General features: G+C 65.5%; 2 protein-coding genes across 5 annotated transcripts in view; both read left to right on the top strand.

Annotated features, from left to right (window-relative positions):
• ARID3A (AT-rich interaction domain 3A) overlaps positions 1 to 11772 on the top strand; it is a 28904-nt gene extending 17132 nt beyond the window's left edge. For all 4 annotated transcript variants that reach the window (XM_046686300.1, XM_046686298.1, XM_046686301.1 and 1 more), the window contains 6 exons: positions 1248 to 1320; positions 4039 to 4222; positions 4631 to 4878; positions 6933 to 7229; positions 8220 to 8318; positions 8631 to 11772. In XM_046686300.1, coding sequence (XP_046542256.1) covers positions 1248 to 1320; positions 4039 to 4222; positions 4631 to 4878; positions 6933 to 7229; positions 8220 to 8318; positions 8631 to 8815 — 1086 coding nt within the window. In that variant the 3' untranslated portion in view covers positions 8816 to 11772. The remainder of the gene's footprint in view (positions 1 to 1247; positions 1321 to 4038; positions 4223 to 4630; positions 4879 to 6932; positions 7230 to 8219; positions 8319 to 8630) is intronic.
• A 3415-nt stretch (positions 11773 to 15187) lies between these two features.
• WDR18 (WD repeat domain 18) lies at positions 15188 to 22001 on the top strand. The gene is made up of 10 exons (XM_046684616.1): positions 15188 to 15711; positions 16604 to 16714; positions 18103 to 18236; positions 18499 to 18640; positions 19171 to 19314; positions 19493 to 19557; positions 19650 to 19774; positions 20009 to 20175; positions 20879 to 20947; positions 21553 to 22001. The coding sequence occupies exons 1-10, from the start codon at positions 15319 to 15321 to the stop codon at positions 21682 to 21684; spliced, it is 1482 nt and encodes a 493-aa protein (XP_046540572.1). The 5' UTR covers positions 15188 to 15318; the 3' UTR covers positions 21685 to 22001.
• The last annotated feature ends 2306 nt before the right edge of the window (positions 22002 to 24307 follow it).

The following is a 24307-nucleotide window of genomic DNA, read 5'->3' as shown; positions in this document are numbered from 1 at the left end:
AAAAAAAAAAAAAAAAAAAAAAAAAAAAAAGAACGCCCCTCACTGGACTGAGGGCCGCCCAGCTCATCTGAAATGACCTCATCTTAACCGACAACAACAACATCCCAAAGGCCCCGTTTCCAGATGAGGCCCCATTCCAAGGTTCCGGGGGGACGTGAATCAGGGGGCACCTGCCATCTCGGGCGAGGCCCCCGTGAGTCTGTCTGGTCTCGGTCTCGGCCACGTAATGAGCATTGATTAGGCAACTGCTGTGTGCCCAGGTCAACACACAGGCAGGAAGACACAGTCCTGACGTCCCCGGGGCGGAGGACCAACCAGACCGCAGTGGGTGCCCAGCGGCTCGGGGATGGGAGGCCGGGCGGGCGGGGTGGGGTGTGGGTGCCCGGGGCGCAGGGGGCGGGGGGCAGGGACGAGGCCCCTCGTGGGCTCACCCCCCGGGAAGAGCCACCTGCAGGCCCCACCCCCCAGGCCGCGGGAAACGCGGGGCCTCCCCCCTCGCCGGCCGCCATAAATCAGCGCTGGAATGCGGCCGGCCGGCCTGACCAGGCACGGCCGAGACAAAGGCCCGGCCTCGACCACCCAGGTCTGCGCTCCGGCTGCCCCCGGCCCAGGCCCCCGGAGGCCCCACTTTCTCTCCATTGCACAGATGGGGAAACTGAGGCGCAGGGAGGGGCAAGATGGCCGAGGGGTGGCCGGCCCCGAGGACCCTGCGTCCCCAGGCCCCCGCCATGTCCCGTGCAGCCGGAGCTGGGCGTTGGCTCATTCTTGGGCCCTGATGACGGATTACCCCGGGCCGGGGCTGATTGGTGGTTTCAAGGCCCCCCACGGCCGCCTTCCCCGGAGCTTAATTTGAAGCTTGCGCTCCGCTGCGGCCCCTGGGCGGATCCCCCCCAACTCCCGTCTCTAATTATCTCTGCTGACTTCCTGCCCGCCAGCACCTGGGAGCCGACAGTCGGCACGGCCGGGGACCCCCTGACCCCCGGGACCCCAGAGAACCCCGACAGGCCGGGCCTCGCCTGCCTCTGTGCCTCAGTTTCCTCTTCTGCCAAATGGGGCCGTCTCTCGGGGTGGGGAAGGGGGTCGGGGGACGTGTCTGGATGCTGGTGGGGATCCTGGGGGGTCTGGGGTTGGGACCATCCCTGCCGGCAGCCACCTCGGTCGGGCCCCCCCACCCCCGTGCGATGTGGACGCGGCGCCCGAGCCCTGGCACCGACTGACCGTCCGGCCCCCCCCCCCCCACCCCGCAGCTTTACGAACTGGACGGCGACCCCAAGAGGAAGGAGTTCCTGGACGACCTGTTCAGCTTCATGCAGAAGCGAGGTGAGGCCCGGCCGCCGGGACGTCGCGGGAAGCGGGCCCGGCCGGTCAGAGCTGCAGTGAGTTCCCCGTGGCTGGAGGCATCCAAGAGGTTTCTGACCCGGGGGTGGGGCCCGGCCTGGCCTGGAGCGTCTAAGTGGGCTCCTTTGCCCGGAACTGACCGTCCAGACCCCCTCCCTGGCTGCTGAGACGCGGGGGCCGTGGGGTCCCACAGAGTCCTGGCTCCCAGGACCCCCCACCGCGGGGCCGGCCTCTCTGTGGGGAGTGGGGTTGGGTCCCGGGCGGGCTTCTCGGCCCTTGTGGCCTGCAGACGGGGTCCTGCGGGCGCTGGGGCGAGGTTTGGGCCCCGGCCGGCCCCTCCTCTGCTCCCTCCGGGGGCCTCAGTTTCCCCATCTGTAAGAGTCCCCACCATGTGGCAGCACCCCAGACATGCTGAGTGCTGGCCCGCATTGATTGAGCACCAACAGTGTACTGGGCCCGGCCCACCCTCAGTCCCCCCAGGTCGGGGGTCCTCAGTAGGGAAACTGAGGCCCAGACAGCTGACAGGGCAGGGCCCCAGCCCTGGAGGGTTTCGGGGACATTGAGGGTGAGCCGGGCCCCGAGAGGTCAAGGGGCAGCCGGGGGTCAGCTTGGGGCTGCCCTGCCGGCCAGCGGGACAGGGTACCCCGAGCGCCCGATGCAGGGTGGGGCTCACTTCTCTGACCCCCGACAGCCCATGGGGGGGTGACAGTCCCCGCTGTTCAGGGAAGGAAACTGAGGCCGGGAAGGGCGCCCGGCCGGGAGCACAGAGGCAGGAAGGGGTGGGGACGGCGAGCGTGGGTCCGGGGCCACGGCAGGCCCAGCCCCCCGCTCTGTCCAGGCCGCGCGGCCCCTCCCTCGCCCGCAGCTTCTGTAAACACGGCCCGGGCGGCGGAAGGGGATGAAGCCGCCACGTTAACCCCTCCCGCGCCGGCGTCCACACGGCTCCCGGGCGGGGGGCCCCTCTCCTGCTATCGCGAGGCCCCGGCCAGGCCCCTGCCCATCATGTGGTCAGGGGGACCCTCCCCCGCCCGCTTTATCGGTCAGTCCACACCTGCCCGACCCCTCCCGCCCCGGAGTGTAGGTGAGGCTGGGGCCCCGGTCGGGCCTGTCCGGCTCCTGGCCGCACCGGGCGCTGAGGGTCTCTGTCCAGCCCTGCCTCCCTCGCCAAGCCAGGCACTCCTGGAGGGCAGGAATCACAAACTCCTACACATCCCTCAAAACCCGGCTCCCAGGTCCCCTCTCCTGCCGTCCTCTTGGACCCTCGCCCTCTGTCACTGGGGGCCTGTGGGGCTGAGAGTCTGTCAGACGCCCCCCCTTCACGCTGGACCCCGCGTCCTGCATCCCACAGGCCCCTTCCCCGTCACTCCAGAGGGAAAGGAATCTTTTTTCCTCCGTATCACAAAGGAAAAGCCCCCAATTGAATCTTTCTCCGAATTCTCGGGGGCTGGAAAGGTGGGAGGGGTCCTGCCTGCACCCCATCCTCCCGCCGTTTCCTTGACGACCTCTCCACCCTTCCTTATCGCCCCCTCGGCCCGGCCCGGCCTCCATCCATGGGCTCTGTGGCCGCCCAGCCCCCGCTCCTTCTGTAAACATCCGTCCAGGCCCAGCGGCTGCACGGGAGGCCCGAGGGCGGAGGATCTCGGTGTGATTCCCTCTGTTCTTTCCCCCCCACCAGGCTCTGCCTGAGCCAGTGTCCTGGGTGGGCGGGCTCAGGGTGGGTGTGCTCAGGGCGAGTGCTCAGGGTGGAGGGGTTCAGGACAGGTGTGCTCAGGGTGCGTGGGCCCTGACGCTTGGCTGTCTTCTCTTCTCTCCCTCTTGGACTGAAGGATGGACTTGGGCCGGGTGGGGGGGGTCTGAGGTCCGTCCTCCTCCGTCCCCTCCAGGTTGTCACTGGGGATTTGACAGCCCAGGAAGGACCCGGAAGCGGCCAGGGGTGGCGGGAGGTGGTTGTGGGATGTCTGGCTTCCGGGGAGCCGGGGTCCAGAGGTGGAGGGGGCGGCGTCCAGGCCGGGGTGGGCGAGCTGGACCTTCCTCCCCCGGGTCACGGCCTGGGGCCTCGGGGGCCGTCGGCCCACACTGCTGTTTGTTGAGCGCCTGCTGTGTGCCAGTCTGGGCGCGGGGGACCCAGGTGGGCGGAAGAGGGGCAGCACCCCAATCCTGGGCCAGCCCCCCCCCCAGGGTTCTCCGGCTGCGGATGAACCGGCCGCGCGGCCCCCGGGGCCTGGAGGCAGCGGCCTCTGGGACCGAGCTGGCGCTTTGGCGGCTGTTGCTCTTGGTGACGGAGCAGCAATAACCAGGGCCGCGTCCCAGGTGTGACCCCGGTGGCCCCGCAGCGGCTCCCTCCTCTCTGACCCCCGGGGGAGATCCGTGCTGAGCCCAAGTCACCGATGGAGAAACTGAGGCAGAGCTGCCTTCTTGGTGCTCTCCGCAGCGGGCGTATCCTCAGGGTGACCCTGCCCCCAGGGGACACCGGGGGACGTCTGGGGACGTCTGTGGGTGTCACACTGGGGGGGGGCCCCTGGCATCGAGTGGGTGGGGCCAGGGACGGCCCCACAGAGTGACCTGCCGGATGTCACAGTGCCGGGGGGACCTCGCTCTGGACTGACATGTCAGCCCCGGACTTGGCGTCCGCTGGGTGTCGGCCCCCGGCCCCTGGTGGCAGCGGCCCCGCCTCACCCTCCCCCGTCGTGCCCCCCGCAGGGACGCCCGTGAACCGGATCCCCATCATGGCCAAGCAGGTGCTGGACCTGTTCATGCTGTACGTGCTGGTGACGGAGAAGGGCGGCCTGGTGGAGGTCATCAACAAGAAGCTGTGGCGGGAGATCACCAAGGGCCTCAACCTGCCCACCTCCATCACCAGCGCCGCCTTCACCCTGCGGACACAGTGAGTGCCGCCGCCGCCGCCAGCTGAGATCCCGAGGGTGTCCCGGGCAGAGGGCATGGCTTGTGCAAAGGGCCTGAGGCAGGAAGGACCCAGGGTGGCCAGGGAAGGGGCAGCCGGACAGACCACGGAGGCACGACGGGGCCACGTGACACGTCTGGGTCCTGAGAACACGAATTGAGTCTTGATGAAGCGGGAGGTTGTCGTGGGGACGGGGGCCACGTCATGGGGACAAGCTTTGAGACGGAGGGAACAGCATGAACAAAGGCCACGGCTCTGAGGGCCACCAAGTGATTCCCGGGTGACGGCATGATGAGGATGGGGAGGGGGTGCCATGCTGGGGTTTTGGGGCCACAGGTGACGTCCCAGGTGCCATCCTGTCCCCTCACCGCCCCCCCCCCGCACACACAGGTACATGAAGTACCTGTACCCCTACGAGTGTGAGAAGCGGGGCCTCAGCAACCCCAACGAGCTGCAGGCCGCCATCGACAGCAACCGGCGGGAGGGCCGGCGCCAGAGCTTCGGGGGCTCGCTCTTCACCTACTCGCCGAGCGGGGCCCACAGCATGCTCTCCTCGCCCAAGCTGCCCGTGTCCTCCCTGGGCCTGGCCGCCAGCACCAACGGCAGCTCCATCACCCCGGCCCCCAAGATCAAGAAGGGTAAGAGGCAGCCGGGGGGCCATGGGCTGGGGTCCGGGGGGCCGGGCGTTGACTCACCTCCAGCCTTTTCCCCTCTCTGGGTGACCAGGATGAGAAACCCCCAGGTTGGCGTGGAGGAGGGAGGCCAGTCTGCCCTCACTGTGCCCACTGCAGACATTACTAATCAATCACCATTTTTCCAAACCCCAATCCCACCGCACACAGACATTACTAATCAATCCATTCCCCCATCCCACCCCTTGGCAGACATCACTAATCAATAGGTCTTTCTCCAGTTCTGCTCCGACGCAGACATTACAAATCGAGCACAGTGCTCCCGTCTCATGCCCCCCCGGCAGACATGACTAGTTAATCCCTGTGTTCCCGGGTCCACACTGCGGCAGACATTATTAATTGAGTGCCGTACTCTTTCCTGATGCTGTGGCAGGCATTGCTAATCAATCGCGGTAGCGTGGGTCCCCGTTAATTAAGGTTTTTCCAGACCTTGCCCGTGACAGACAGTCCTCGTTGATCACCGTGTCGCTCTCCCTCTGAGCTTTAGGATCCTTCTCGTGCACTCAGCAGATGCCAGCGAGAGGGTGTGTGGGTCTGTCGACCCGACCCCGTGGCCGTCCCTGGAGCTAGTGCTGGGTGCCCACCGCCCCTTTCTGAGCCCACTTTCTTTGTGGGTAAAGTGGGGGAGGGTTACCCCTTCCTTGTAGAGTTTGGGGAGCCGTCAGGGTGGAGAGTGCCCGGTGGGCCCCGGCCTGGGTTTGCAGATGCCTGACAGCCCCCTGTCCCGGGTCCCCGTCCGCGGCAGGCATCACCCGTCGATCACAGTCTTCTCTCCCGCTGAGCCTCTGAATCCTTCCTAACACAGAAGCACCAACAGCACACGTGGCAGCTGGCCTCACGCAGGTCCGGGGTCCCATGTCTCCTCTGCCACACGGGCCGTGACTTGACTCCCTGCTTCCTGGGGTCGGCCTGAGGGTCCGAGCTGATCCCATGGTGCCCTAAAAACGTAGGACTGGTCAGATCTGAGGTGAAGGGGGTCTCGCTGACTTTAGCTCATTCGGTCCTCTGTGGGCCTCAGTTTACCCCCCAGTCTTGGGTGTTCCTGGAATACCCGTCAGTGATTATGGAGATCCACCCGTGCTGAAGCCGGGGAAGACGGGGGTGGGAAGAATCAGGGGTTCTGATCCCGGGGAGCTCACGAGGGGCCCAGGAAGCGATAAGCAACAGTGGGAGGTCCACGGTGACGGGACGCTGGCTGGAGACGGTCCGAGGGGGCTCCTGAGGAGGTGGCGTTTCAGCTGAGACGGAAGAGGGAGGCAAAGGGGAGGACGGTGCAGAAACTCCAGAGTGGGGGGCCTGGCAGCCACGAAAGTTGGAAGGTTGGAGTGGGGACCCGGCACGTAGAGGCAGCGCCAAGCGTCCAGGGATAGAAGGGGGAGGAAGAGTCAGGAGAAGAAGAGACAGCGGGTCCCAGTGGGACCAGTGTGTGGGAACAGCCGGGACATTCGTTTCAACCGAGGAAGAGGGGAATGGGGAGGAGCCGGCTCTGGGGTTCTGGGTTCGAGCCCAGCTCAGCCTCTCTGCAGCTCTGTGGCCTGGGGAAAGTTAGCCGCCCTCTCTGGGCCTCGGTTTCCTCCCCTGTGAAATGGGGATGAGTGTCCAGGTGGGCTTGGGGTTGTTGAGACGGCCCCTCGAGGTGATTCGTGTTAATTGCTCTAGACGAGCCGTGTTGGGCCCTCGGCGTAACTAGTGATCTATGTGATGTGTTAGACGCTGCTGTGGGCTCTCTCAGTGGCACGAACGCCAGCCACTACCATAGTTCTGTTACTGCAACCGGTGTTGTTACGTCCTCGCCAGTATTACCGTCATCATGCCTGAGAGTAGGAAGGATTTTATAGGCCTTGTGTCTGTTCAAAAGCCTATGCACTTCCCTGGAGCGGAAGTGAGCTCCCCATCGGTGGAGGTATTCAAGAGGGTGCACATTCCTGCCTCGGAAGGAAGGTGGGGCTGGGCCACCTCAGTTCCCTCCCAGCCACTGACTCCTGTTCTCCCCTGTCTAGAGGAGGATTCGGCCATCCCTATCACGGTCCCCAGCCGCCTGCCAGTCTCCCTGGCGGGCCACCCCGTGGTGGCGGCCCAGGCGGCCGCGGTGCAGGCGGCAGCAGCCCAGGCAGCCGTGGCGGCTCAGGCGGCCGCGTTGGAGCAGCTTCGGGAGAAGCTGGAGTCCGGGGAGCCTCCTGAGAAGAAGATGGCCCTGGTGGCCGATGAGCAGCAACGGCTCATGCAGCGAGCCCTGCAGCAGAACTTCCTGGCCATGACAGCCCAGCTGCCCATGAGCATTCGTATCAACAGCCAAGGTATCCACCCCCCGGCACCCAGACACTCCGTGCTTCCTGCCTGTGTCACAAAGTAAGGGCCTCAGAGCCAACATATGTAAAGAGTGCCTAGAAATCAATAAGAAAAAAAAAGGCAGACCAACCAATGGAAGCAACGGGTAGCTGTGACTAGTAAATTCAGATGCAAAGCTGTTCAACTCCGTCTGGTTGGGGATCTTCAAGCTAACAAGGGAGGAAATTTTTCACCCATCAGAGTTTGATAATATCAGGCACATGGTCATGCGTCGCAGAACGATGGGGACGTGTTCTGAGAAATGCGTCGTTAGGCGATTTTGTTGTGTGCACATTGCAGGGTGCACTTACACAAACCTAGATGGTGCAGCCCACTGCACACCTAGGCTGTGTGGTCTCGATCTCATGGGACCACTGTGGGGTGTGTGCTCCACCGTTAACCGAAACGTCGTTATGCGGCATGTGACCGTAGGAGGATGTATAGTGAAGGCTTGAAGCAATGTGTGTGTCCATCAGTGGGGGAATGAACGGGTCACCTCTGGACCACTTTGCAGCCATTATAAAGAGTGAGATGATGTGGGTGTGCTGACATCTCTTAAGACTTAGAATCAGGGGCCGGCCCAGTGGGGTAGGGGTTAAGTTCATGCTCCACTTTGCCAGCCTGGGTTTCACAGGTTCGGATCCCGGGCCCGGACCTACGCACTGCTTATCAGCCACGCTGTGGTAGGCGTCCCACATAAAATAGAAGCAGATTAGCAGCAGATGTTAGCTCAGCGCCAATCTTCCTCACCAAAAAAAAAAAGGGGGGAGGAGGGGACATAATCACAGAAAAAGCAAATTTTAGACAAATGCATTCGTGCTCAGTAAGCATTTATGGAGTACGCGCTGTGTGTACTGGTGACAGACACAGTCCACACCTCGGCGGAGCTTGAAGTCCGGGGAGGGTGACGGACGGGATGCAGATGGTCACACGGATGACGGGTTTTCTTGTCCCCGCAGCCTCCGAGAGCCGCCAGGACTCAGCCTCGAACTTGAGCAGCACGAACGGCAGCAACAGTATTAGCATGTCCGTGGAGATTAACGGCATCGTCTACACAGGTAGGCGCCCGGGCCCGCCCGCCGTCCTCCCGGGTTAACTGGGGGGGGCGTCCAGGGCCTTTCCCCGCCCCCCGAGCCAGGTAACAATGTAGCGCAGTCAGCGCTTTTAAAAATGCAACAATGTCGCAAAGTTTGCAACAATGTTGCGAAGCTCCCGCTGGCGGCGCGTCGTGCGCGCGGCGGCCGCCAGGTGGCGCTGTGGACACGGGGCAGCTGGGTGGCGGCGGCGGGTGGGCCTTGCAGGGGTCAGGGCCCCGGGAGGTCGCTGTCCGGTCATCCGGTGACCCGTGTCCCCTCCTGTCCTTGCACCAGGAGTCCTGTTCGCTCAGCCGCCGGCCCCCACGCCCCCCTCGGCCCCCGGCAAAGGCGGCGGTGGTGGGAGCCGCGCAGGGAACAGCGGGAACAGCAGCGGCGGGGGCAGCGCGGGCGGCCAGGCCGGGCCAGCGGGGCCGTCCACACCGGCCACGTCTTCTACCTCAACTAACTCATTGCCTTAACCACTCCCCACCGCCTCCCCCACCCCGGAGCACCCCCCCCCCTCCCCGCCAGGCCGGGCAGGGGGTCGAGGTGGGCCACACGGGGGAGGGGCGGCCGGGATGGCGGAAGATACGGGTGGGGAGGGGAGATGTCCGCAGAGGAGCCACAGCTAGCGCCAAAAAAAAAAAAAAAGAGAGAGAGAAGAAGAAATATATACGTATATATATATAAAGAAAATTTAATAAAACAGGGGGAGACCAAGTAACACTTGAATTACTCAGGTTTCGGACGTCCAGGCCGAGGAATTTGTGAGAACAAGCGGAGGAAATGGGAAGAGAGCGAGGGGGACGCACCCTGGGGCTGCTCCCGCGGCCCCGGGGGACCCGCTCGGACTGGAGTCCGGTGTCCGGTTTGGACCAGTTGCCATGTCAGGCTGATCCTGTTTACCTCGTACATCCCTGCACTGTGCGTTTTCATTTTTGTCTGGTTTTTTTTTTTTTTTTTTTTGCTTTTTTTTTTTTTTTTCCTCCATCACACACACTCGCCACACCCGGCTCCTTGTGTTGAACGGAACCCCTGAGCCAAGATCAGTTGAAATTTTTTGTTTATTATTATTTTTCTTGTTGCTTTTGGGAACTTTTTTTTTTTTTTAAAGAGATAGCGATATTCAAACTCTATAGGGTTTTTAAGAGGTCTTGGGGGTTTTGTTTTGTAAATAGTCTATTTTATTCTCGGGGGAGGAATCAAACCTTAGCAAAAGGAGATATATATCTATATATCTATATATTTGTGTTCATTCAGGGAAACTGGACTTGAAAAAGCAAAAAAAAAGAAAAAAGAGAAAAATCGGAATACCCCTTTTATTTTTCCCACGACTGATTTGGGGGCGCTGGGGCCTTTCCTGTGGGCGGCGGGGGGCGCTGGAGCCAGCAGAGGTGATGAGCTCAGGTGCTGCGGGGGGCGTGGGTGCCGAGTGGCCGTGACGGGGACATCGGCCCTCGTGCTGGCTGTGCCCCCCTGTGCCGGCTCTCCCCTCAGGGACCGCCGAGTCTTAATCAGGAAGGAGAAAGTGCTGGAACCCGGTGGAGATGGGGGCGGGGGGGGGCTCCAGCCCGTGGTCCCAGCCCCCAGGCCCCTGTCTCAGGGATGCACGTGGCCTTGTGGGGACTGGCGAGATGGGACCTGGGGTGAGCCGGCCTTAGCTCAGGGCGAGGATTTTGGGGCCACGGCACCCTGCACCCCCTGGCCCCGTCTCATCTCCTCCAGTTTGTCCCTCCGCTTGGGGCCTCGGCTCCCTGCAGTGACGGTGACTCAGAGGCCAGGGAGGGGCCGCACCGCCAGGACCCCTGCCCTCGTTAGTGTGACCCAGCTGGAGAGGCATTGTTGGCAGCCCTGGCGATGGCTCCACCGGGCCGGCTGCACGGCCGTCCCCAGGCCCAGGCCCAGGTGGGGTCTGAGGACTCTTGGCCGCCCTGCCCTCCCGGGTCCCTGGGGACCTGGTGGCGTTGGGTGGAGCTGTGCCACCTGCACGGTGGTGCGTTTTCACTCCCTGGGTCTCGTTCCCTCTGGGGGGGGGGGGGGCGGGGCGGGGGACGGTGAACTCGCTGTCCCCAGGGCAGCCCCGAACCTCTAATTGGGCCCTGGGAGCCTGGCCTAACGAGGCCCAGTGGACACCCTCCTGCCTCCAGCCCCAGGGGCGTCCTGTTGCCTTGGGGACCCTGGGGGAGGGTCCTGGGCCCCCCTGTCTCCGGCGTCTGTGTCTTTGGGAGGGAACCCCTTTCCTTGTTGTATCTCAGGGTCGTCCACACCCCCTCCAGCCTCCCAGGAGCGGGTGGCACGGGCGTGGGGCTTTTCTCTCTGTTTTTCCTTCTAGAAGGTTCTCTCCCCCCACCTCTCGTGGCAGCAGCACAATCATTGTGGGAGGGGGGACCCTTTTGTCCCCAGACACAATCCAGGCCCCCCCAGAGCTGTCCCCCCTCTCCCTCCCCCACCCCTCGGGGGACCCGGGCCCGGGGGGCCGTCACCGTGAGGGTCCTTCTACCTCAGGTCTGATTTTGATGCCAAAACCCGCGCCCTCTCGGTCGCCCGGGTCCCCCGTCCTGGGCGCATGGCCTGTCTGTTGCCTGTCACAGGCCCGGGGGGCGCGTGGCCCCCCGATCTGACTCAGGGTGGGTCCATCTGCCACTCGGGGACCATGGGGACGGGAGGGGACACGCCTCTGCCAGCCGCTCCCCCTGGGTCCTGTCCCCTCCTGGGGGGCCGGGGGGCCGGTGCGGCTCGGCACCCCTTTATGCAAACCGGGGTGGCGCGTGTTCCTCCCGGGCGGGGCGCTGAGCCGCTGGGCGGGCGCGGGGACCCCCAACTCAGGGTGGAGGGCGGCTCCGGAGCTGCGGGTGGACGGGCTGCTTCTAGAATCTTCCGTGTGAGCCCTGACTGGTCGGGCGGGGGCGGCTGGGTCCGTATGTAAGAGTTGAGCATCTGTACAGTCACTTTTATTGCTTTTTATCCTTTTTTGCCACTTCTTTCCTTCTTTTTTTTCTTTTTCCCCTTAATTTCGCTTTTGCATCCCCCCCCCCCCGGCTTCCATTCCTGACGTGAAATTTCAGTTCCTCCGGGGTTCGTCGGCCGGCATGCGGCCGGCACCCCAACTCAGGTTAAAGGATACAAAAAAAACCAAACTTTTAAGAAAAAGGTATAAACTACTCTCTACCTCCGGCCGGGGCGGCCTGTACCGACTTCAGTTTTTGCAGAACATTCAGGTATTAAAAGGGAAAAAAAAAAAAAAAAAAACCAAAAAGAAAAAAAAAGACAAAAAAAGGTGTGATTTTGAAATTTAAAAGAACACTGAAAGTTTACATTTTATAACATTATTATACAGATTGTATTTAAACTTCAGAAATATTTAAGACAATTGTAACCCTGTAAAGCTGATGAGCTATTAAAACAAGACAAGACACTCTGACTTTTAACAGAAAAAGTCGCCTCTGTGGTTTTTTCCGGCGTCACCCCCACCCCGACCCCGTCTGGGCCCAGGCGGCGAAGGACAGGGGCCAACCCGGGGTCCTCCAGCCAGGACTCACCCCCAGGGGACCCCGGGCCACGTCTGGGGACATCTGTGGGTGTCACACTGGGGGAGCTCCTGGCATGGGGGGGGGCAGGGATGCTGCTTGACCTCCCGCAGCACCCAGGACGGCCCCACAGAGTGACCCGGGCCTGATGTCCAAAAGAGATGCCATCTGAGAGGCGTGTGTGGCCCTCGTGGCGGCCTGATGCAAAGTCCCTGTGTTAGGGATGTGTGGGCGACACGGTGTGTGGCCGGGCCTCTGCCATCTGGGTACTAATGTCTGTGGCTCCTGCCCCTCCTCTCTGGCTTCATTCCCTTGTCTAAGGAGACCACGCCTGGGCCTGCCCCGGGGCCTTTGCACAAGCTCTCAGGGCCTGCGTGATGTGTGTGTGTCCTTCCCTCTGGGCGGGGGTCCTGCTGCCTCTGCTCCACACACACCTCCCGCCGGCCCTTCCTCCCCCCCCCCCCCCCCCCCCGGGGTGGAGGTCATGGGGCTTCCCCAGCTCCCCCCAAGCCTTCACGCGGTGGTCTGGCTCATTGTCACCTCTCAGTAGCCACAGAAACCAGCCCCAGGGGTGCAGTCGGCCCTCAGGCTGCATTTTGTGACCCCTGGACTTGGCGCCCATGGGAAAGAAGCCCCGTGTCGTCTGCCTCCCAATAGACCAAACGTGGGCACGATTGGGGTGGGAAAAGCTTCCAGGGGTGTCCGATCCACGTCCCCCCTTGTGTCCCCTGAGCCCAGAGGACCAGATAGGACAGACTCAAGGTCAGCGCGGCCGGAGGGTGGGCAGGCCCAGCCTCCTGCCACCTGGCGCTCCTGCCACCAGCACCGGCCGCAGCCGGCCCGGGCCGGTCCCTCCTGCCTGGGTCGGCCCCCAAGGCTGCCCTCAGACCGAGGGACAAACAACCAGCCCTCCTGTGGCGGCGGCCGGTTCCCACACGCCTCCCTGTGGCCCGTTTCTCACTCGCGCCAGACAGGAGTGGCCGCATCTGGGGATCAGAGGTCAGAGGACAGAGGTCAGCCCACCTGCCTCTCAGAGCCCCCTGCCCCCTCGCCCCCAGGGAGATAAAGAAAATGTGATTTTTTTTTAATAAAAGGGCATTTCCGGCAAACTGGATCGGCCAGTCCAGCACCTTCATTCCTGGGCTGAAGAGGAATTCAGAGAGGGAGCAAAAGGCCCGGAGGTCACACAGCTCCTGGGGGCGCAGGGCGGGGTCGCCCCCCTCCCGGGCCCCCCAGCTCTGCGCTGGTTCGGAGGCCGGAGGCTCCCGGAGGTGAAACGTGAAACCCGGTCCGATGGGAGGTGCCGAGAGGACGCGGAAAAGAGAGGGTTTTGACGGAATCCTGTGCCTTTCCCTCCCCCACGAGCGCACGGCGGGGCTGCGGGGGTCGGTGGCGGGTCCCCCGGGCGGCGTGGGCGCTGGGCTGGGACGCGGGAACGGCGGGGTCTGGTCCGGCGGGTCCGCGCGCACCCAGCGCCCGCCCGCAGACGGGAGGTGGTCCCTAAGCGCGTGGGGAACGGAGACCGCGGGGCGTAGACCCGGTGGAGGGGGTCGTGCGGGCCTCTGTGCCTCAGTTTCCCCCATCTTGCTCCCGCCACCTTGCCACGCGCTCGCGGCCTTGGCTTTGGGGCCGGGCGCCCGGCTGGCACCGAGGAGGTCTGGCGACTGGGTGGTCCGAGACGCCCCCGGAGCAGGGCTTTTGTCCTGCGCTCCTGACACAACTGGTCTGTCCTCATTCCGGGAGCCGGGCTGGGGGCGGGGTGACCTCTGACCTCGCGCCGCCGCCTGGCCGGGCTGGGTCCCCCGGGAGGGAGGGGGAGGGGAGGCCTGCGCGGGGCCGCGGCTGCGATCCAGCTGCCGCAGGAAGTTGACCCCGCTCTCCGGCCGCACCCCCGTCGGCACAGTCGGTCTCCGGCGCCCCAGTCCTGCGGGGCCGCCCCTGCGCCCTGGAACCCCGGGGACGCAGACCCAGGGCCCCGAATCCCCTGGCCGTGGGGACCACAGCATCCCACCCCCCAGCCCCCGCCCGCGCTTTGCACGTGGGGAAACTGAGGCCCGGAGCTGCCTGGTGACCCGCGCGCACGGCTCAGAAGTGCCGCGTCCACCCACCCCCACCCCCCCGGGAGCCGCACTGGGGGGCCATTCTCAGAGCGGGTCGGGCCGAGTCCTGGGGCGTCAGGATTCAAGGAGAGAGGAGGTTTGGGGGAACCGGGCTTTGAAAAGCCTCAACGAGCATTCCAGCCGTTTCCTTTTTCTTAGTCACTCTCAGAAAAAAACCCCAACAGTTGAGAAACCCGGGGGCATCAGCCGGTTCTGGGGGTGGAAGTCAGGAACAGGTGGTTCTAGTTCCCACCCGTCTTTGGACTAGGTAGTCCCTGCCTCGGTTTCCCCATTTGGCAGCTGCTGGGGCTCAACTTTTTGGACACCTGGCTAGCCTCAACTTTCAAAAGTCCTTCAGTTTCCTATGTCCCCCTCCCCCGGGGATAAAATAAAATCCAGGCTCCCCACTGCCCACAAGGCCCTGGATGGCCCAGCTGCCCTGCCCGCCATGGTCTGGCCTCAGGGCCTTTGCACGGGCCTCCGCCCACCCTTCTCTTTAGGTTGTTAGTTCTGTGCTCAAGCGACACCTCCTCTGGGAAGCCCCTCCCCTGGACCCCCCGAACCAGGCTGGTCCCCGGGACACCCCCCCCTCCGCAGAACTGCTTCACGCCTTGGTCCCCTCCCGCTCGGTGGCTCACGCCTGCCACCTGGCGGCCGGGGCTGCGCCTGCGGGTCCCCCGCTCTGGGCGCCCGTCCCCTCGCCCTGGATCGCGCTGCGGGGTCGCCGGCTCCGGTGACACCCCCGGTGGCTGGGGGCGGGGACTCCAGTGCCCCCCGATGTGGCTTGCAGGGACCCCGCCCGGGACAGCCGATCTGCCGAGCGGGACAGCTCCGCTTTTAAGCGATTTCTGCGTTTTCAGAGGTTGGCAACACGTTCGGCACGTTAAAATACACGGTGTAGACGCGGCCCGGGGCCGGCAGCCGTGGTCGAGGCTACGCGCTCCTCGAGCTCGCGGCTCGTTAGACCCGCACGGAGCTGCTGAAATACAAACGGGGACTTTGCAGCCCCCGAAGAAAAGGGGTCCGAGGAGGCAGATGGCGCATCCATGAGCACGCATTTAATGACAACGTGTTGCGCGGCAGCTAGACAAGCTGTCACGTTAGGTACGTAGTCTGCGTTTTACGTGCAACGCCTCATTTAGGCCTGCGAGGTCGGTAGGTTATTATTTGCACATTTAAAAAAAGGATCCGAAAGGTTGAGTCACTTGGCTAAAAAGCGCCCAGCGGAAACGGCCCCGCCAGACGTCCAGGCTCTGAGGCTATAACTGCCCACAGGGCACCCCGGGACTTGGTTTCTCCGTCTGTTTCGGGGGCGATCCCCTTCCAAGATCTCCAACCGGTCGGAGGTGCCCCCCGATGATGCCCAGAGCGGGAAAAAAGCTCCGCTCACAGCGCAGCCCCCTCCCCGAGGCCAGTGCGCACGCGCGAGTCGGGCCGACGCCGGGGGCGGGGCGGCGTGGGCGCCGCTCTGGCCGGCGCGGCGCGGTCGCGCGCGTCTCGCTGGTGATGACGCACATCCGGGGCGGTGGAGGCGGCAAGATGGCGGCGCCCATGGAGGTGGCCGTGTGTACGGACTCGGCGGCGCAGCTGTGGAGCTGCGTCGTGTGGGAGCTGCACTCGGGCGCCAACCTGCTCACCTACCGCGGCGGCCAGGCCGGACCGCGCGGCCTGGCGCTGCTCAACGGCGAGTACCTGCTGGCGGCGCAGCTGGGCAAGAACTACATCAACGCCTGGGAGCTGCAGCGGAAGGTGGGCGGCGCGGCCGGGGGTCTGTGCACGAGGAGCCCGCGACCGGGGTCGGGGAAGGGTCGGTGGGTCGGCCGCACGCGCCCTGCTTCGGGGCTGGGTGGGGAGGCGGGGAAGAGTCGCGGGCCGGGGGCTCTGCGCATGCGTGGGTCTGGGGGCTTGGGAGGGAGGCGCGCGCCCGGGGCGGTGGGGTCGGTTAGGGCGCTCGGCGCACGCGCGGGGCTGAGCGTGGGGGGCGGGTCTCACGGGGGCGCCAGCCTGCGCACGCGCACACGGAGGGCTGGGGGGAGGAGGGGGTGGCCGTGGGGCGCTGCGCACGAGCGGGCGCGAAGTTTGACTACGGGGAGAAAGCATTGTGGGGGTTCCGTGGGTCTGGGCGGGTGAAGGTCCGGGCCCAGGAGACTCATACGTATATTGCCCCCCAAAAGAAACATTGCTTTTCGCCATGAGGACTCACGGTTTCTCCTCTTGCAGAAACCCCAAAAGGCAGCCCCTGGAGCTGCTGGCCCCCCGTTCCTCCAGCCGACGTCTCTTGGGGTGGGTGGGCTGTTTCCCCTGAGGGTTAGGGGAGGCAGGATTGGGGCAGAAGCCGACTAGCCACTCGGCTCTCCGGGGGGGCCCCCTCCTGGGCCCTCAGTGCCTTCCCCGCCCCCAGGGGGGGTCTCTCTGGCCCCCCCACCCAGACCAAGCACCATTCTGCTTTTATCCGAGGATGCGCTGGCCTCGCCCTGCACTCTGCAAAGCCTCGGCTGGAGCAAACGTCTCTTTGCTCAAACACCCCTGTGCCCGCTCCTCTTTCTGGTTCTCTCGGGCGCCCCGTCCCCCTCTCCCCGCCGCCACCTAGCCTAGCTCCCACATTCTGCACGGAGCACAGAGCCTGCTTCTGTTCCTCCAGGACCAGCTCCAGCAGAAGATCATGTGCCCCGGGCCTGTCACCTGTCTGACCACGTCGCCCAATGGCCTCTACGTCCTGGCGGGCATCGCAGAGAGCATATACCTGTGGGAGGTCAGAGGAGAGCCTAAGAGGGGGGTGGCCTTGGGGTGCTGGGTTAGACCACCCACTGAGTCATCACGGACAGGCGGTGAGTTTGGGGGGGACCCGCCGCACCTCCCGCACAGTGTCAGTGCGAGATTTGTGCCAGAAGACGGAGGGGTAGCCGCATTCTGCTTCCCTGAGCTCCTGCGCGCCTCCCCTAGAGGTTTGCCAGCCCGAGGGCGTTCAGACCTCGGTGTGTGATTCTGAGACCAGGAAGCAGTCGCTTAGGTGCAGGGAGGGAAACTGAGGCAAGGAGGGGCTCCTCGAAGGTGACCCATCACGGTAGAAATCCTCACCCTGGTCATTGTCAGCCTGGTGCAGGGCCGTGGGCAGAAATGAGTGGCCTGTCCCGTGATCGGGGGCATCTTAGGGCCTTGCCCCTCCTTGAGGGGGGACAGTCTGTGGTACCTCTTGGCCAGTGGGGGCTGTCCTCCCCAAACCCCTGCAGAATTCCCGACCAGCAGGAGCCGTGACCACGAGGGGGCGTCCCACACGGCCAGCCAGATGCAGGAGCCCAGGCTGAGGGTTCCAGCCGGCCGGCCTGATTCATGCTCCACCTCTGCTGACCCCGTTTCCCTCTGCGGGGGTGAGGAGGGGCCGGGGGGGCCGGAAAGCCTTAGAGCTGGGACTGGGGGCGCAAGGGACATGTGTATCCAAATGTCCCCTTCACGAGGACACCAGCCGTTGGATTTAAGGCCGCCTTCCTTCAGTGTGATCTCGTCTCAAGTGACCGTGCCTGCAAAGACCCTGTATTCAACTAAGGTCAGGGGTTCCGGGGTTAGGACGTGAACGTGTGTATTTGGGGGACACAGTTCAACCCACAAGAGCATCAGTGTCACCCCCCCCCAACACCACAGTCCCTCCCACAAAGCAGGCCACTGGGAAGACGGCCGCTTCCCGCTGACAGAATCATCCTGGGGGGCCGGCCGTGGATCCCGATCTGGCTGGCCCTGAGGGACCCACAGGCTGCCACTCACCCCACAGAAAGCTGGTCCCGCCCCTGGGGCTACCAGGACACCACCCCTGACCCTGTGCAGGGCGGGGGTCCTCGCGTGGGCTGTGGCCCAGGGCTCAGTGGTCAGGGTAACTCTGGACGAGGGGGTGGGAGCAGGAGCGAGACCCGACCCCCTTCCCGGCTGGCCGTCATCCACGTGGGGACCCGGCAGCAACAGGCGCCCAGGACGGCCGGGGGTGGTGCAGCCCACCAGCCTCCCTGCTCATCTCAGACCCCACACTGGGCCACGTACCGCCAGCCCAGGCCCCAGGGCATCGACGGGGTAGCCTCCCCCGGGACGTGGCGGCAGGTGGGCCGGAGCTGTGCCCGTTTCCAGCCCTGACCCGAGCGCCTGCCCCCGCAGGTCTCCACGGGGAACCTGCTGGTCATCCTCAGCCGCCACTACCAGGACATCTCATGCCTGCAGTTCACGGGGGACAGCAGCCACTTCCTGTCGGGGGGCAAGGACTGCCTGGTGCTGGTGTGGAGCCTCTGCAGGTAGCGCTCCGGCCCCCGCGGCGGGCTCTGCGTCCAGCTGCGGAGCGTGTGGTCTGTGTCCCCCGGCCGGCAAGGCCACAGTGGAGGGGGCAGGGAGCCACTCTCTGGAGAGGCTGTGCCAGGGCCCCTGGCGGGAGGGGCTGCACTCTGGGCAGGCTGGTGTGAGGTGGGCGAGGGCAGTGGGTTTGTCCAGGGCCGAGGGGCACCGGGGGCAGGGGCATCGGGACGGGGCCTCCCCCCTGAGGTCTGCTCCTCCCCGCAGCGTGCTGCAGGTAGACCCGTCCAGGACCCCGGCCCCCCGGCACGTCTGGTCCCGCCACACCCTCCCTATCACAGACCTGCACTGTGGCCTCGGGGGGCCCCTGGCCCGGGTGGCCACCGCCTCGCTGGACCAAACGGTGAAGGTAGGGCCCCTCCCGCCGTGGATCTGGCAGCTGGCAGGATCTTGGCCGGCGTGAGCCGGTGCGTCGCCTCCTCCCCCAGGCTGGCGGCTCCAGACAGCCCTTAATCCCCCTGGTGCTTCCGGCTTCAAGGACATCCGGAGGTGGATGGTCCAGGCCTCTGTCGGCTCGGAAATTCCCACTTGGCCGCCCGTGCCCGGTGGCTGCCTGCCCAGATGTCAGGGGATCTGAGGGCGTCTTGGCCCTCAAGTTTTTGTCATGGTCAGGGGGTTGGGGGGACTTTCAGGGCTGACCGGCCGGTGGCCTGGGGGCTGACGGCGGCTAACGCTGGCAGTGGTAAGGGGTCCCGGCTGTGAGAACCAGGGCCCGCCTTGGGGAAGGCCGAGTTTCTCGGCCCCCAGACCCCTGTGGGTGACGGACGGCTCCATCTGAGGTTCGGGGCTGCAGCGTCTTCCGGTCAGGGCTGCCCCGCTTAGACCAGCACGGGCCCCCGGTGCCCGCGGAGCCCCGTCCCACACGCCCGCCGCCCCCAGCTGTGGGAGGTCTCGTCGGGCGAGCTGCTGCTGTCCGTGCTGTTCGACGTGGGCATCATGGCGGTGACCATGGACCTGGCCGAGCATCATATGTTCTGCGGCGGCAGCGACGGCTCCATCTTCCAGGTCGACCTCTGCACCTGGGTGAGTGGCGGGGGCAGCTGTGGGGGCGCCCGGGGCTGGGGGCTGAGGGGCTGGGGGCCACTCGGGGTCCCCTCCTCCCTGCGGCCGGGGCCTTGTGCTCCCTCCCAGACTGTAGCCTCCGCTCAGCCCCCCGTCACCCGCGAGTCCCTCTGCTCACTGGCCCTCTCCACCTCCGCAGCCCGGGCAGAGAGAGAAGAGCTTCCAGCCGGAGCAGGACAGCGGGAAGGTGTTCAGAGGGCACAGGTGCGGGGTCAGGGGGTGGGAGACACCCTGTTCTCTTGCTCTTGGGTCGGGGGTCATTTGCACTGCCCTCTCTGGGGTCTGTCTGTCCCCAGGAACCAGGTGACCTGTCTGTCGGTGTCCACTGATGGCAGCGTGCTGCTCTCGGGCTCCCACGACGAGACCGTGCGCCTGTGGGACGTGCAGAGCAAGCAGTGCATCAGGACGGTGACCCTCAAAGGTGGGGCCCGGCCTTCTCAGGGATGGGGTCCCCGGAGCTCCTCCGAGAGGCCTGAAACTGTGTGGCTCTTCCGTAAACACCCGTCATCTCTGGCCCGGTGTCTGGGAGGAAGGGCCCAGGGTCCTGCCCAGTGGAGGGGGCAGCAGTCAGGGCCCTTCCTAGACGCGGCGGGGGAGCGAAGAGGGCGGGAGCCCAGGCCCAGGCCTGGCCGAGCCTGACCAGCGGTGCCCACAGGCCCCGTGACCAACGCCTCTATCATGCTGGCGCCCGTCAGCATGCTGAGCTCCGACTTCAGGCCCAGCCTGCCCCTGCCCCACTTCAACAAGCACCTGCTGGGCGCCGAGCACGGCGACGAGCCGCACCGCGGGGGCCTCACGCTGCGCCTGGGCCTCCACCAGCAGGTGCGTGCCCACCCCCACCGCAGACGCACGCAGCGCGTCCAGGTGTTCAGAGTGGCCTGACCAGAGGTGCTGCGTGTGTCCAGCGGGGCCTGGCCTTGTGCGCTCAGCCCACACTCTGTGCCCCTCTGTCCACTGTTTCCACGCGGTGGCCTCACACCAGCCCTGCGGGGGTGGCAGGCCCCTCCCGCAGACGGTTGATGGGCGGCTCTGCCAGGCTCCTGGCCCCCGGCCGCAAGCAGCATGCCAGACAGTGTCCAGGCTCCTATCCGGCGGTCACGGGCAGTGTGCCCAGACAGTGTCCAGCAGGAGACGGACGGCCTCCCCGTGGCAGCACCATCGTCCATCTTGCTGAGCCAGGCAGGCCCTCTCCGTGGGCTGGAGGCACCAGCTGACTGGCTGGCCGTCTTCTGGAGCCTTCTTGACCTCGGTTTCTGTGCATCCCTCAAGGCTTAGCTCGGCGAGATGGACAATGCTGCTGCCACAGAGAGGTTGTCCATCTCCTGCTGGACACTGTCTGGGCACGGTGCCTGCGGCCTGGGCAGAGGCCGGGTGCCTGGCTGGCAGGCTCTTCTCCAAGCCTCAGTCTCCCCATCTGTCAGTGGCCTCAGGATGGCTCCCCAGGGGAGGGTGGCGGCCAGCACTGACGGGATGGGGAGAGGGCATCGGGAGGCGAGGTGCTGACACAGCCCCGTCCCTGTTGCAGGGCTCGGAGCCCAGCTACCTGCAACGCGCGGAGCAGCTGCACGCGGTCATGTGCGGCACCATGGAGAAGGTGGGCGGGGCCGTGGGCGGAGGGGCGGGGGCATGGAGAAGGTGGGCGGGGCCGTGGGCGGGGGCGGGGCCATGGGGAAGGTGGGCGGGGCCGGGGAGGAGGGGCGGGGCTTCAGGGGCAGTACCATGGAGCCGGTGGGTGGGGTCGCGGGAAGGGGCGAGGCTACGGGGAAGAGGGGAGGGGCCTGGAGGGGCAGTACCGTGGAGATGGGCGGTCGGGGGGGGTGGGGCGGGGCCTGGGAGGGACGGGGCCGTGGAGAGGGGGGCAGGGCGGGCCTGGGGGCGCAAGGTGGGCGGCACCATGGAGAAGATGGGCGGGGCGAGGCGAAGGAGGGAGGGGTGGGGCCAGGGAAAGTGGGCAGAGCCTGGGGAGGGGGTGCCATGGAGGAGGTGGGCGGGGCCACAGAGAAGGGGCCGGGGCCATGAGGGGGGGCGGGCCGTGGAGGCGATGGCCAGGGGTGGGGCCGGGCCGGGCCGCGGCGGGAGCAGTTGACTCCGCCCGCTCCCTGCCCTGTGTCCCGGGCCGTGGGGCCGTCACCCTCGCTGCGGCCCCGCGTGTCCGAGGCCCGCGCGCCCTGAGCCCGGCCCTTCCCCCGCCTCCGGCAGAACGTCCTGGGCGGCCAGGAGCAGCTGCGCGTGCGCGTGACGGAGCTGGAGGACGAGGTGCGCAACCTGCGCAAGATCAACCGCGACCTGTTCGACTTCTCCACGCGCATCATCACGCGGCCGGCCAAGTGAGCGCGGGGCGCGGACCCGGACCCCGGACCCCGACCCCGGCCGCCCCGGGCCCAGCTCGCCCCTCTTCGTTCCCGTTTTGTCTGGACTTTCGCCCCGTGTGGGACCGTGTCGTCTGAGTGTTCACCCAGCGGTGTCGTGTGTCACGTGGTGCCATTCTGTTTTTAGCAAAAACCCTAAGGTCCCTTCTCTCTGGGCCTCCGCGTGCCGCACCCCGGAGGCCTGGGCCCGCTGGGTTCCGGGACCTGGCGGTGGGGCTGCCCCAGCGGAACTCACTGGAGCGCACGCCGAGTCCGATTTTATAAACCCGTTTTTAAGAAGCTGTGGTTCTGTGACTTTCCAGACGCGTTTCCGCTGCCCCAGTGCCTTTGCACCACCGTCAGGGCCTCGGAGGGAGGGACCTTGGGGAGAGAGTGATGCAGTTACTGTGGTGTGGTCACGCCTTGCCTGTCCCTCTGGTGGTCACCCGAGGGTCCGCCCAGCCTGGGTCAGGGCAGCTGGCTTTGAGGTGGTGTCCGTTTCTGGGCAGGGTCCCCCAGGGGGACATGCGCCCAGACAGCTCGCCCAGGACATTATCACCTGTGTCAAGGGCCCAAGAGAGGCCAGGCGACCCCACTGCCTTGGGGTCACTGCCAGCCAGTACCTGGAGCCCAGCCCAGACCCCTGACCCCAAGGCTGCCCGTGGAACCTTCCAGAAAGTTGCCCCGAACTGACAGCTGGGTCTCATGATCCAGAAAACCCACGTGACATAGTCAGTGCCGTAACAACCAGCCTGGAGCCCACGGCGCCCTCAGCTCAGGCTTTTAGCCTGACTCACGTCCCCTCCCGGGGCCCTCGCCACCAGGGAGCCCGGGTGGCACCAGGCTCCCCCTGTGCACTCACCCCCGTGGCCCCGGGCCCAGCGTCTATGGCTGGTGAGGGGTCTTGCTGGCTGGCAGGGGTCCACATCATAGGAGCCCCTCCAGTGGCCCCTCTGGGCCAGAAGCAGGACGAGGTCATAGCAAGTCTGGGGCCCCTTGGTGGCCACTCAGTGCCCAGCAGGGTCTGGGAGCTCGACCCCCTCCCCAGGGCCCGGTCCGCCCTTGCCCTTGGTCTCCCAGGAGTCAAGGGTCAGGCTCCCCAAAGGCCAAGGGCCCCTCACCTGCCGGGCCGACACCCACTGACCCCTGACCCCGGGGAGAACCCCAGCCCCAGACCTGCTCCCCCTCGGCTGCCCGCACCCGCGTGTGGCTGACGGCCGCCCAGAAGGAGATCTGCCACCTGGTGTGGCCGCCTGCATCTGGCTGAGGCCCAGGCGGCAGCTGGCAGGTGGCCACCCAGTGGCTGAGGTCCAGGCCTCTGTCTGGTGTCCGCCTCCCCCGCTCCAGATTCTTCCCCGGGGGGGCTGCTCCCAGTGCCCCTGAACCCCCAAGGGTTCCCAGGGCCACAGGCCCCCAGCGCCGCTCCGGACCCTCAGCTGCCCACTCAGCGGGGCCCGGAGTTCCTCCCCATGCGTCCACCTGACCTGACCCCGGGGCTGGGGGCCCAGGGGACCTGAGGGCCGTGTTCCCGTGGGGCTGCGGGCAGGGAGGGTGGGGTCCCCACACTGGGCGGTCACTGGTTCTGACTCAGGCCTGCAGATGCGGCGGCCAGTCTGCCGGGGAAGGCCGCGCATTGACATGCAAACCGCCTCCAGCCCGCGCCATCCCTGTGCCCGCGCAGTGCCACCCTGGAAGGTCGCTTGTCCACCCACTCGGGACAGCGGCCAGCTGGCCGTGCTGCGAAGGAGGACACAGCTGGGTGGGGGACCCGGAACCTGCTGACCTCTGCCCCATCCAGCCCGAAGTCAGCACGTGGCCTTGCGTGAGCCCCACTTGGCTCCCAGACTCGGTTTCCCCAACTACAAAGGGAACAAAGCGCCCCACCCCCCGTCCCGGCCTGCAGGGAGCCTGTGCGGAGCTGGGGGGCGGCAGGTGACGCCATGATTGCGACTGTCATCCTGTTGGTGAGGATCGCACGCCTTCCCTGGAGGGGCAGCCTGACCCCGAGTCCTGGGCGGTCCTCGCAGGCGAGATGCCGGTGGCACCGACGTTCACCGCGACCCCCACGTCCTGCTGAGTTTGTGCCAAACAGCGAGACACCGCCTCTCAGCCGCGGGGACAGCCGTACCCAAAACAACGGAAAACGAGTGTCGGTGAGGAACGCGTGCACGGCTGATGGGAACGCGACACGGGGCAGCCGCTGTGGGAACGGCCAGAGTTCCTCAAAAAATCAGTGTAGAATGACTGCGTGACCTAGCAAGTCCATCGCTGGGTGTAGACCTAACAGAGTGGGAAGCAGGGACTTGAGGAGACGTCTGCACCCCGTGTCCACAGCAGCCGGAAGGTGGACACACCCTGAGTGTCCGTGATGGATGATGGACACACACAGTGTGTCCATCCACGCCCTGGAATATTACGCAGCCCTGAAAAGGAAGGCGATCCTGACACCTGCTCCCACGTGGACGGACCTGGAGGACGTGATGCTCAGTGACATGAGCCAGACACAGAGGGACACACACTGTGTGGTCCACTCACAGGAGGTCCCCAGAGGAGCCACATCCACAGAGACAGAAAGTGGATGGGGGGGCCAGGGGCTGGGGGAGGGG

This window comes from Equus quagga, chromosome 14 (genome assembly GCF_021613505.1).
Source record: "Equus quagga isolate Etosha38 chromosome 14, UCLA_HA_Equagga_1.0, whole genome shotgun sequence".
Taxonomy (NCBI): Eukaryota; Metazoa; Chordata; class Mammalia; order Perissodactyla; family Equidae; genus Equus; species Equus quagga.
This window is presented reverse-complemented; position numbering and strand designations above follow the sequence as displayed.